General features: G+C 37.9%; 1 protein-coding gene across 1 annotated transcript in view; it reads left to right on the top strand.

The window, feature by feature from the left end:
- The first annotated feature begins 549 nt into the window (after positions 1 to 549).
- PTPRR (protein tyrosine phosphatase receptor type R) overlaps positions 550 to 12,933 on the top strand; it is a 96,149-nt gene continuing 83,765 nt past the window's right edge. The window contains exon 1 of the mRNA XM_081956876.1: positions 550 to 687. Within this exon, the coding sequence (XP_081813002.1) occupies positions 603 to 687 (85 nt within the window). The 5' untranslated portion in view covers positions 550 to 602. The remainder of the gene's footprint in view (positions 688 to 12,933) is intronic.

Below are 12,933 nucleotides of genomic sequence, written 5' to 3' on the forward strand. Positions count from 1 at the left end.
AGGACAGCTGTTGTGTGAATTGTGTCAAACTGTTTCACTGTCTTAAATTATGTATAAAAATCTATTGACCTGTAAGATCCGTTAAGAGCTAATCAGGAAAGGGAGCAAAAAAAAAAAGGGAATGAATCAGCTGTGGTAGTTGAATTAGAATATCTCCAGGCTAGTCTCCTCAGTCTGGTTGCCTGGAGAATTGGATTTCAAGTCCCATAATCCCCCATTGCAGTGCTGGTCCACGGGGCCATGGGAGTTGAAGTCTAACCAATTTGAAGGAACCCCACCCCATCCCCCCACCCCCATCTTGAGGAAGGCTGCTCTCCGCTACTTCTTTTTTCCCACCAATTTGCACTCCTGGATTTGTCCCGCTCTTCTTGACCCCAATACGGCCGCTGTGCGCTTCACCCGCCCAGCAGTTCCTTCGGAAGGATCCCTGGCTGCTTTCCCAGGGCCTGCCTCGCGAATTCCTCAGCCAGGAGAGGGCAGCAGCCTCGCGGCCCTTACTGCATCTGCGTGGATTTCTCAAGCATGCTCATTCACCAGGAAGGAGGAAAACCTTGATCAGAAGCCCAGCCTGGCATCGCTGGCGGCCAGTGGGAGCTGGGGCGATGCTCTCCCAGCTGCACGAAGGCACTATGTGGAGGACATGGACAGCCTCCCTTCTCTTCCTCTGGCTTCATCTCCAGGCGGCAGGTAAGGGGGGGGGGGGAAATCAGCCGGGCTGGCGACGGCAGAGAGCAACGGGTGGGGACAGCCGCTCTTCCAGCCCTCGCGAGGATGGAAGGAAGGATCGCCCTGCTCGCTTGCCAGAGAAGCCAACTCCAAGCACTTGTTGTTACTGGTGGCCGATATGGGGTGGGGTCTCTGCAGGCGGGATGGTCGTCACGGCGGTAGATGTGGACAGTTGGGGAGGGCGGTACACAAATCGGTGCGGATTCCGCTCGAAACGCGCGAGTCCCCCTTGTATCTGCTCCTTTGCCTTCAAGGGTGGTTTGGGAGAGGGAAATCTGGCGGTGACGCCTCCAGCGTTGCTGGTGGGCTCCGTGGCCACTGCTGCCCTACCGTCGCGCTCCCTTAATCAAACCAGCGCTCCTTTTCCGCAGACGCAAGGCTGGATTTCTCCCTGGCCAAAGCTCAAATTCCCGCTTTGTTCGGAGTGCGCGGCGGAGCCTCGGTACTTCCTCCGTCGTGTTTCTAGGTTTCAGCACCAGGGTCGGAAGCCGCTGGAACCCTTTGAAACGCCGAGCAGCTGGCCCGTGAGCGGCGGGGAGAGAGGCTGGCGAAGAGTTCCCATTGCCAATCTGCCCGAATGAACGCGGTTCACGGGAAATCAGGCCATTCCTCAAAATACCACTTGCAAGCTCAGTTCATGCAGCTTTCCAAAGAGAGAAGATGTGTTGGAGGCATGGGTTCCCTAGCATGAGGGTGTCCCTGTGCCCTGGAGTGTGAAAAGAGCCGTTTAGGAAGACTGAAGTTTTCTAGCCTTCAGAAGATGCAAAGAATACAGTGGTCACCTCTTCACCACATATGTTGCCTCTCTTGCTGTTAGATTCAGCCAAGCCATAACATGTTATACAGGCCATCTTTGACTTATGACCATAAGTGGGACCAGGATTTCCATTGCTAAGCAAGGCAGTTGTTAAGTGAACCGTATCCAATCATATGACCTTCCCCCCCCCTTGATTGTTAAGTGAATCACTGCAGTTCAGTATATGGTCAGTAAGCAAATCCAGCTTGCCTCATTGATTTTGCTGCCAAAGTTGCAAATGGCAATTCCATGACTCTGGGATGCTGTAATCATCATAAACGCAAGTCAGTTACCAAGAGCCTGAATTTTGATCACATGACCATGGGAATGCTGCAATGGCTGCAAGAATGAGAACTGGTTGTAAATCACTTTTTTCAGGGCTGTTGTAACTTCAAACAGTCACTAAGTGAATGGTTCTAAGTCAAGGACTACCTGTACTGTATGGTTTCCCCAAACAGGATCCTAGGCCTCTGCTAATTCTTTTAGCAACTCCAATGAAAGGGCAAGACAACTTTGCTAAGGCTGTCTTGAATTCTAGCCATTTGAATGGTGAGCATTCTTACTTGATATTGCCTTTTGGAAACCATATTGTGAGGTTCTTCCGCCACTGCAGCCTGAATGTTAGCATTTTAAATCGAACTTCTTCAGATATTGAACCTGAAAGACCATCTGTGGGTTTAGCCAGGAAGCAGTGAAAGCCAAGGTTGTAAAATTGAAGGCAGAAAAATCTTAAGAGATCACAGGAACATCTGATCCCGGGGTGGAATCATACCAGCTACCAATAATATATATTTAGGTTTTCTTTCATAAGACTTAGATGCTAAAATGGTCTTTGTTCTATAGTGTTATTTAAATTCTTTCCCAAATTATTTGTTTGCTTTATGTACAGTATAATTGCTCCAGCATTTGAATGGCATGTCTATCAGTGCCATTTACCAATGGTTTGCTTATTCTTGCTTGCCAATATTAAAACTGCACTTAAAATCCTACCAAAAATCAATTTTATAGTAAAATGTAATGTGTTGGATTCTGGAAAGTAGTCAATAGAAAAAGATGGCATCGGAGGGGGAATTCAGAATCATGATAGCTAATTGCTGCAAACCCAAATAATTCCCTTATTCAGATGAGTATTGCATTTTAAACCTTTAAAATTATATATATATATGTTTAAACATTGAGTATAAATACACTAAACATGGTCATGCCATTTTACTGCATGCACTAATAGTCCAATAAAAGCAAAATGCTTGGTTACTATGGGGAAAATTAATTTTTCATGGGGGGGGGATCTAGCTTGCTTTCCCCCAAGGGCCAGTGACCTATTAACCCAAATTCCATGCCATTCTATAATTCTGTAAGCTCCTTTCAGCCCATCTCCCCTTTATGGTGCATTCATTCAGATTATTCTTTGACTCTCTCCCTTCAATGCACGTTGCCTCTAATTGTTTTTCTGTCGGAAAGATTTACATTCATCTACAACTGTGGTTTTGTATTGCTGATAAAGGTTATTGAGCTCTTCCTCAAATCAAGCTCAATTCCTAGACATTTCATGTACATTTCCATACAGTTTTTGGCAACAGTATGGAAGGGAATTGCCATGTTGTTATTTTAATTCATGCTTTTGGATGACAATCTACATGTATTTTGGGTCGTGTTTTGCTTTTGTGGAAGAAAGTTTGTTTCTGGAAGCTGAAGGTGAGGTTTAATGTGTTGCATCAGTAATTTCTTCCTATGATTGAAAGAAAGTGTTTTCTGCAATTAATAAAGTATGTAGGTATTCTAGCCATGCAATTTCCATAACTAATTTATTTTCCAAATGAGTGGATTTTTCTCCCTCCCTCCCTCTCTCTGAGCAATATTCAATCATGAGAGCCACCATATGCTACATAGCCTAGATGAATATTTGTCTTCTCAGTGAGCATTAGGTTTCTAGCATTTACCAAATAGGCACACACTTTTTAATAGGTCACATAATGTTGCTATTGAGACAACACCAGCAGTATGATTCCTGGATCATGTAGCAGAGGGCAATCAGTCTGCTGGCAAACAGAACTGGGAAATTCATCTAATTATATCCTATAGTTATGAATTATAAATTATGATTTAGTGTTATGTATGTATCTTTCTATCTATATATATATATATCTCCTTAAAATGCACTGCACTTAATGTTGCTGCAGATCTTCTTGAAATATATCCTCCATTAAACTTGTACTGAAACAACTAAATTTAAAAATGGCTTTCATGCAAAATCCATAGTAGAAAAGATGTTTCATTGTGAGATAATTCTATTATGTGAAGTCTACAATATTTATTATGTCAATAGGATGCTAGGTAAAATACATTGGTAGAAGCTAATTAAATAAATTATGCAATGACACAGCCACATCCTTGATTTGTCTTATAGTTGAGATGATAGGCATTCAGAAGACACGATAATGTCAAAAAGATTTTGCGCACATAACATTGTTGCATGAGTGACACCAGTTCACACAGGTGAATAATTCACATTATTTGAATAATGACATGTAATGTATGTAACATCACTAATCCCCATTTAACCCCCTGTGGATGCCTATGGATAAGATCAAAGAATCATATTGTTTAGTCTGTTGCAATAACAGTAATAGGAAGCTCTCCAGAACAAAGTGAGTATGCCTTGAATAATGCTTTAAATTAAATTTTAAACCAAGAGCTTTGCCATACTATCACTCACTAAAATGATAAACGAATTTGTATGAAACCCCTATAAATAAAACTAATGATTCTATTAGTGTTAGGATTGGACATGAAGTGAATATGTGCCTTAATCTCAATAATTAAACTTTGATCTATATATTAAATATAATTCACTGTGACTCTTGGCATATAGAAACAACAGAGCACATGTTCCTCCAGTACCTCTGCCTGATAGACATTTGCACGAGCCACCCTCTTGCAATCCTGTATAAATACCTATGGCACATAGGATACTTTAATATCCCCCCCCCCCAACTGCTTGTAGATACAAACCCTGCTATAATGTTGCTGAGTTCTGTGCCGCAGCAATTAAAATCCTCCAGATGATGACCTCTGTCTCAAACAGTCTTAATAACAATGTAACTTGTTAGTTAAGAATGTTTTGTATTGTGATAGATTTAGTTAGCCATATACTAATCTTTATGTTTTCCTGTATTTAATTTATGTTTTTAATTACTGATACTTTTAAAATTACTATTATACGTGTCTTAGGCTGGTCTGTGACCATAATACAGATTTGATTGCTATTAAATAGAAATTATAGTGCTGTATAAAAGAAAACATTACAAATGCTAAACTTTATCAACCTGTGCACTTCTACAAAATAGGTATACTTCAGCATGCCACTCAAAGAAAGATATCAGAGGCATGTGAATATTTTTGAGAGAAGGTAAATCCAAGTATTGGTAGCTTTGTGAAAGCATGTAATAATAGGTGCCATTTGGTGTATTCTGCGGAAACTAGGGTTTGTTCATTTCAACTGTATATTAAATCCCTCTGCAAGAAATTTAATCAAACATATTGTGAAAAATCTTATCCCTCTTTCATATTAAATGCAACATAAACTTTTAAACAACCTGTAAAATAAATAGATAAATATTACAATGTACATTTCAAAACAACTTCAGTAGTAATTACAGTATTCTTATTCTTTAAATAAGCTATTGAATGCTGTGCTGAATACTGTAAGCCACACACATCAATTGTAATTTGTTTATATCCATATTCTGGATCTTGGTCAAGTTTATGCTTTTGCAGATAACATTTACTGAGAATCCTAAAGCATCAAACTATTCAGCCAGCATCTGAATATTTATCTATCTATCTATTAAACTTATATGCAACCTATATCACTGCCAAATGACTCGAGGGGGCTTTACAAATTTTATAAAAACCAAATGTACAAACCATTAAAATATTAAAATGAACAGAGATTAAAACCAGAATATTATGGGATGGAAGTGAGATCTTCCTCATAGTCCATGAGGTACCTCCAAGATGGAATGCTTCAGTTGGGGCCCAAGGCCAATTGGCAGAGCCAGTTTTCTTATGGAAGGCCAAGAGGCTGATCTATCCTCAGGGGGCACAATGTTCGAGAGGGCAGCCGCTAGAAAGAAAAGGCCCTTCTCCTGGAGCTCTGAATATTGTTTCAGAGGTAAAACAATGTAAATTTCAGAGGTAAAATGAGGACCCAGATTGTTGGGGGCAATATGCTGTCTGTAAACTGCTTAGAGAGGGCTGTAAAGCACTATGAAGCACTATAAGTCTAAGCTATTAGATAGCTATTGCTATTGTTACAATGAGAAGGTAACTGATTAACAAGCAAATGTCTGAAAGCTATCCAGTCATCTTTAATTTGAGTTTTAATTGAAAAATAGGAAGTCATAGAAAACATATATTCTTGACTGGCTACCAATGCCTCAGAAATTCAGCCTAAAATGAACAAGAAAATAATATCATGTATTGCTTTGAAAGAACGGCTGGTGGAAATAGACCAGTGGTGGGTTTCAAATTTTTTTAGAACCTCTTCTGTAGGTGTGGCCTGCTTTGTAGGAGTGGCTTGCTGGCCATGTGACCAGGTGCGAGTGGCTTGCCAGCCATGTGACCGAGTGAGAGTGGCTTGGCAGTCATGTGACTGAGTGGGCGTGGCCAACTTGTAAAATGTGGTGAAACTGAGACGACTTCCGGTCCCCTTCGTTTCAATCTTTGGAAGTGTTAAGATTGGAGGGGGGTTCAACCCCCCCTCGGAAAAGCGGCATTCGTAATATCTCTCTCTCTTGGAGGAGAGAGAGAGAGTTAAAAACCTACTTTCACTTCCTCTAAGTAATGGGAGAATGACTTTTTGCTACAATTGCGAGAAAGGATGGCTGAGTTGATTCTTTTAAACCATTTTATGGAAACTTTTGACTTGTTGCTTTCTGACCTCCTGTGAAGGCTGAGCCAAGATGGCCAACTTCCTCCTTCTTCCTTGCCTTTACGAATGAAGTTCCTCTCTTGAAAGATTTTCTGGCTTTGTACTATTTCACACCCCAGAGACCTCCAGGAGCCTCTCCTACCACGTATTTCCCTTGGATTTGGAATATTTGATTCAATTATTTGGCTTGGAGCTGTACAGGAAGACTAACATTCTCTTCTGGGCTTGCCTGCCTTACGATCTCTCCCAGTTGTGCTTTTCCACAGACGCCATTTCTTTGTACAGACCTATAGCTATCTCTGAATTTAATATGGGCCCTAAAAAATTACCGCCTGGTAAGGCATCCTCAGACCCGACATCCTCTACGTCCAGCCCGATTACTCAACAGACACAACTGGTGTCATTTCTACAACCTAAAGCTCCTGAAGAGAGTTCAAAGGATTTATCTGTTCACCAAATGCTTCAAACTCTTTTAAAGGGACAGGATGAATTGAAAAAACAACTGACAGAATTAAATGACCAGCTCAGAGAAATGCAACAACAAGCTACACAAAACAAACAGAGAATAGGTGTACTGGAGGAGGGCGCGGCTGGGATGAGGGATGAGGTTAAGACAATTCTGAAGGGGAATATAGAATTTGAAAATCATATGATAAACATGGAATTTGAAAGGATGTCTTTTTTCCTTAGATTCCAAAACTTGCCAGAAACAGAGAATGAAGATCCTAAGGAGATTATGACTGCAATCTTAGCAGAATACATTAAAAGAGATAAACAACAGCTATGGTGGGATATTGACCTGATTTATAGGATCAATTCAACATACACTAGAACACACAATGTTCCAAGGGAAATACATGTTAAATTTCTTAGAAAGACCACAAGAGATGAGGTCCTAGGAGCTCAAAGGGGGGAACCACTAAAATATAAAGACAAAGAAATAACCATTCTTAAACAGATTCCGATGAAAGTAAGAGATAAGAGGAAGAAATATTCCTCTTTAGCAAAGAAATTATATAATAAAGGAGTCTGGTTTAGATGGTTATTGCCAGAAAGTATGCTGATTTTCTGGGAGGGCAGCAGAATTAGAATTAATACAGTTGTGGAGGCGGAGGCTTTCATTAAAAAACACAATGCCCTCCTAGACGAAACAGGGGACAGTACACAAGATATGAAGGAGGGAGGGGCCGAGGCTCTGCCAGCAGACAAGGGAGAGGATGCAACACTGAGAAGACTCAGGTCACAAAAATGAGCTGAAACATTATTGCAATTGTTGTTATAATGTAATTGTTGGAAGTGATACAAAAATGATTGAATATATTGATGATTTAACGTAAAACCAAAAGCTGCCAATGTTTATTCAAATTTTGATGTTTTCTTTTTCTTTTTGTAAAAGTTGCAAGATTTGGTGGGATTACCACCTTCCGCATGATGTAGCTGTCAAAATTTTCTATACCTATTTACCCCTTTTCCTTAAAACATTTGTAAAAAACAATAAAAAAATTTTCAAAAATAAAAAAATAAAATGTGGTGAAACTCACTTAACAATGCTCTTGCTTAGCAACCAAAATGTTGCCTCAGAAACTTTGGCATTTGAAGCATGCAAGACTTAAAGCTGTCAAGTTACAAGACTCTTGCACCCCTAACCCTTTAGAAAAAAACCCAGGGGTGTTCAAACTTGACAGCTTTAAGACTTGTGGACTTCAACTCCCAGAATTCCTCCTCCAGTCATGTTGACTCAGGAACTCTGGCATTGAAGAGTGCAAGTCTTAAAGGTGTCAAGTTACAAGACCCTTGCACCCCTAACCCTTTAGAAAAAAACCCCAGGGGTGTTCAAACTTGACAGCTTTAAGACTTGTGGACTTCAACTCCCAGAATTCCTCCTCTCGCTCTTCATCTTGATGATGTGCGGATGGGCGGGGGGAGGGAGCTGGAACTGGTTCTAAATGGTACTGTAGATTTGTGGAACCTCTTCTATAGAAGAGGTTAGAACTGGCAGAAGCTACCCCGGAAATAGACACTAGAGATAATCCAGTTGTGTTCACAAATGGAGGAATTTATATTGCACAAGTATTTTACATGACAAAGAAAATAAATTATACTTCTTCGTAGTATGTTGATCTATACTTCTCTTAGATAGGATATTTAGAATGAGTGACACAGGTTTGATGCTGAAAAACATAGAATTCTGTTTCATTGCATGAAATTGATTAACCAATTTCAATTATTTTCTTTCTATTCTGGAGTTAAACCTAGTACAATTAGTTTCTGTTATTAACAATGTCAATAAAATATATATTGCAATTCTTGTTAGATAAGATGCTGACCTAGATCTAGTCTGGTAATAGGTAGGTTGATTAGATTCAGGATGGCTTTAGAAATCTGGTGACCTGGTTTCTTTCTTTTTTCAAGACTGATGTATATAACTCTGTGTGCCTTATAAAAAGATAGTTTGAATTAGTGAGCACTTTTCCCTGCTATATGTTTGCATTATTGCAATCCAATGGCTCGAGAGACTGAGACATAAAATCAGTTGTGCAAGAGAGCATCCCAAGGCCTCAGGAAAATTATCCACTAAATTGAAAATAGTGATGAAAGCTGAACTTTTTAGAATCTCACCAATATACATAACATAGAGGCAGTGGGAAGATTTCATTACTGTTGAAAGAAGAAAGTACCCATTTTTGTCAAATACAGTAAATATATATACACGCATCTATAGATTTAATGGTAATGCAATGGCTCATAGGTTTAGATGCTGAGCTTGTCAGCTGGAAAGCTAATAGCCCGGAACTCCTGCCAATCTAGCAGTTTGAGAGCGTGCAAATGCGAGTAGATAAATAGGTACCACTTTGGTGGGAAGGGTACTGCATTCCGTATTTTCATGCTGGCCACATGATGACAGAAATGTCTTTCAGACAAAGCAGGCTTCCACACTGAGAATCAGAGTTGGCCACTGCCCCCTTGAGTTGGTCACAACTGGACAGAGGAAACTTTTAAAACTTTCTAGGTTTAATCTTTTCAAAGATTAATTTATAGATTTAATTGATGTACAAGGCTCTCTATGATACTGTAGATTATGTATAGATTTGTGTCAGTAGTATGGACTATGACACATTGTATCTTGTGCATGAAGTCATATGCTAGTAAAACACAGATAAAATCCCTGTATAAAAATATCAGTCAGTTTAGAAATTAACAAAACCTTCTGAATAATTGGTTTATATTGTCTAGTCCTGAAGCAACTTCTTTGAGATAATTTCCTGCCAAATTTAAGAATAATGTTTAAATATCATTTTGTTTTGTCGTGCTTTTCAATAAATATGGAATGATGAGGGCACACATACGGCAGCACAGTCTCTCAAGATGGGAATTGAGATCCAAATCGATAAGACAATCAAAGCTTCAATGCATCTATGAACAACTTCTGAAGCAAGCAAGGCGGGATTAAAGATGGCTGTATGAAAAACAGAACCAATGACTGGGGCAGAATTAAGAGCCACTGAATTGACCAGAAAAGGAGAGGCTTGAGTACTCTAGACACTCTAGATCAGTGTTTCTCAAACTTGGCGACTTTAAGTCCTGTGGACTTCAACTCCCAGAATTCCCCAGCCAGCTATGCTGGCTGGGGGATTCTGGGAGTTGAAGTCCACAGGACTTAAAGTCGCCAAGTTTGAGAAACACTGCTCTAGATTTATAAGGAAACCACAAGATAGCAATATCCAGCGGGTTTAGAGCTCTGGGAAATGCAGAAATAGCAATTGTTTTTTAGCTATTAGGAACTTTTGAATTGACAAATTTTGTAGAACTGGGTGAGTTTTTTTCAATCCTTAGTGAAAACTAGCTTTAACTACAAGTTTAAGAACTTATTTTTTTAATAAACATCAAAAGAGTGATTAAAACATTGATTTTAGAAAGTTACAAATAAATTAAGGGTCCAGATAAATTTGAAGAATATTTTGAAATTGATCATATAGAATCCTTTTTGTGGACAAATTTGTTTTGAATTAAAAAAAAACATAAGATAGGATTTTTTAAAATAGACATTAGAGGGAACTAGAAGCAACTAAAGATTACAATTAAAGGAGAAGAACACATAGATTCAACTTACAGTGACCGAATGAAGCAAAATATTTAATGTTAGACATATTGTAGTATATTTTTTAATGGCAGATCTAGAAGCTAATTTTAATAGTGTCAACAGAAATATCTGCCTCTTTGTCTAAAAAATGTTATGGGAGAGGAACGAGTTCTACCTGACAAAATGAAGACTGTTGAAAGTGAATTTACAAATGACAGACAACAAGAATGATAAGAAAACAGATGTTACACTGGGCACACAAAAGAAACCATCTTATGTCTTAATAATTAAAAAGAACATACAAATCATAAACCAAGAGAATGATATTTTTTCCTCCATTGGGTTTTAGAAAAGAAGCTTGTTAAAGTTTTGAAGACTCTTGTGAGAAGAGACAAAGAAAAAAATGTAAAGAAATAAAGTTCTATGATATTATTTGAATGGATTAAAGATTAAGATTGTTACAAGCAAAAGGAAGTAACACAAAATTGATTTATTTGATGAAAATTAAAATAGATATGTTATTATGTCTTAATGGACTTTGCTGAAACCAAATCTGAAATAATGATGCTTGTGGATGGAGGTGTTTATAGATAAGAGATGGTATATGGGAAGAAAGAGATCATTTTTTGTATTTAAAGACAAATGAGTTACTAAAATAGTTTATACTTATTGTGATGAAGGTAGAACCACTCCTTTATATATTTTCTTTTCCTATTTCTTTTCTTTCTTTTCTCTTTCTTTTCCTTCTTTCTTTTTATTCTATTAGTTTGTATTAGTGTTCATTGTTTTAATTATAATATTTAATAAAATTACTATTAAAAACCCCAAGACATCCATGAACAACATCTTCCTTGTGAGGAACAAGGCAAAAATGAGCATAATTGATAAGTCAGGTAGGATTTATTCATGTCAACTATTGCCATAGAAGCTTGTTAATCTAATTCTGAATTATGTTCTATGGGAAGTGAGACCATTTTTATTATTTTAAATGATTCCCAGGGATAATGTAAAAAGGCAACATCTTTTAGTGTATTATTGGTTTGACATCTTCTGGAAAATGTCCATGCATTGACCATAATTAATAAATCAATACTTTGGATATTAGTGAGTTGGAAGAATGAATACATTAGGGACCAATCAATCAAACTGAATTAACTTGAGTAAACCTACACAAAATCCAATTGGCCCAAATACTGTAGTTGAGCTTGAAAAGCATTTTTGTGAATAAAAAAAGGAAGCCAATCCCTTTTTTTCAGTTTGCTCCTGTTTTGATGAGTTTTGGGGCCTATATAATTTATTTATTCCCAGTGGTTCCTAACTTGTATTAATGGTTTTAAAACAGTAGCAATTGCTATTGTATCTCATTCTCCCATTATTTTTTTCATATGCAGAATTAAACTGGAGTTTTGAATGCATATTGAATTAGTAAAATTGAATAGATATAGACCATCATTCTTCTGAGATTATACAGATGTGAGGAATGCTGGCTCCAGACAGTTTTATATTTAGTTGGGCATTGATATCATTTAAAAATGTTCACAACCCTACCCATTAGCATATTTAATGGAAATGAATGGAAGCATTACTGAAAAAAGAACATGGAAAGATAATTACGACAGAAACTATTCTGACCTGTGATTTTAATGCACACATGTATGTTTTCAATATTGTACTCCTTATTTCTTAACATTGACCTTTGTTACTTTAAATGTTTAATTTTATTTACAAAATATTAATAGACTAAGCAATGTCCAAGGAATTAAGATTGTTACAATCAATTGATAATTGTTAGCTGGTCTGAGAATACAAATGAGAGCGATAGACAGATCTGGACCTTTAAAAACCAGGTGCGAGTCTTGGAGGTTCTTTGGTTGAGCTGTTTAGTGTTAGCTTGTTTGGCAGTTTTTTGATTTGGGTAATGTTTGCTTCTTGTTTGTTGGTTGTTGTTGGTCTGATATTAGTCTTGATATTAATCTATGCTCATCTGGGTGTTGATTCTGGTAGGGAAGTGTTTTTATCTTTTGGGATTATTGATTGTCTTTTTTGCACGGAATCTAGATGTTGTTTACGTCTGTGTCTATTGTTGGCCACAATTTCTCTAGGCCTAACATCATAATTATATTTACTTTCCACAAAAATATTACTCTTTGGTTATTGTTGAGGTATGTGCAGCATTAGAGTCAAAGGAAGCTGAAACGTCCTGCATATGTTTCTCAAGGTTAACAATATTTGTTATGCTTGTATATAATCATCATGACATATGTCAGTTCTGATTACTTTGATGAAAATACTGGGCCTTTTGCTGCCTCAACTGGAAGTATCACCGTATTCTGTAATGGCTAATGAAATATATAGAATTATCAATCATCCTTGAATTGGTTAGAATTTTATTTTAAG

This window comes from Natrix helvetica (genome assembly GCF_964273705.1).
Source record: "Natrix helvetica genome assembly, chromosome: 6".
NCBI classification, from domain to species: Eukaryota; Metazoa; Chordata; class Lepidosauria; order Squamata; family Natricidae; genus Natrix; species Natrix helvetica.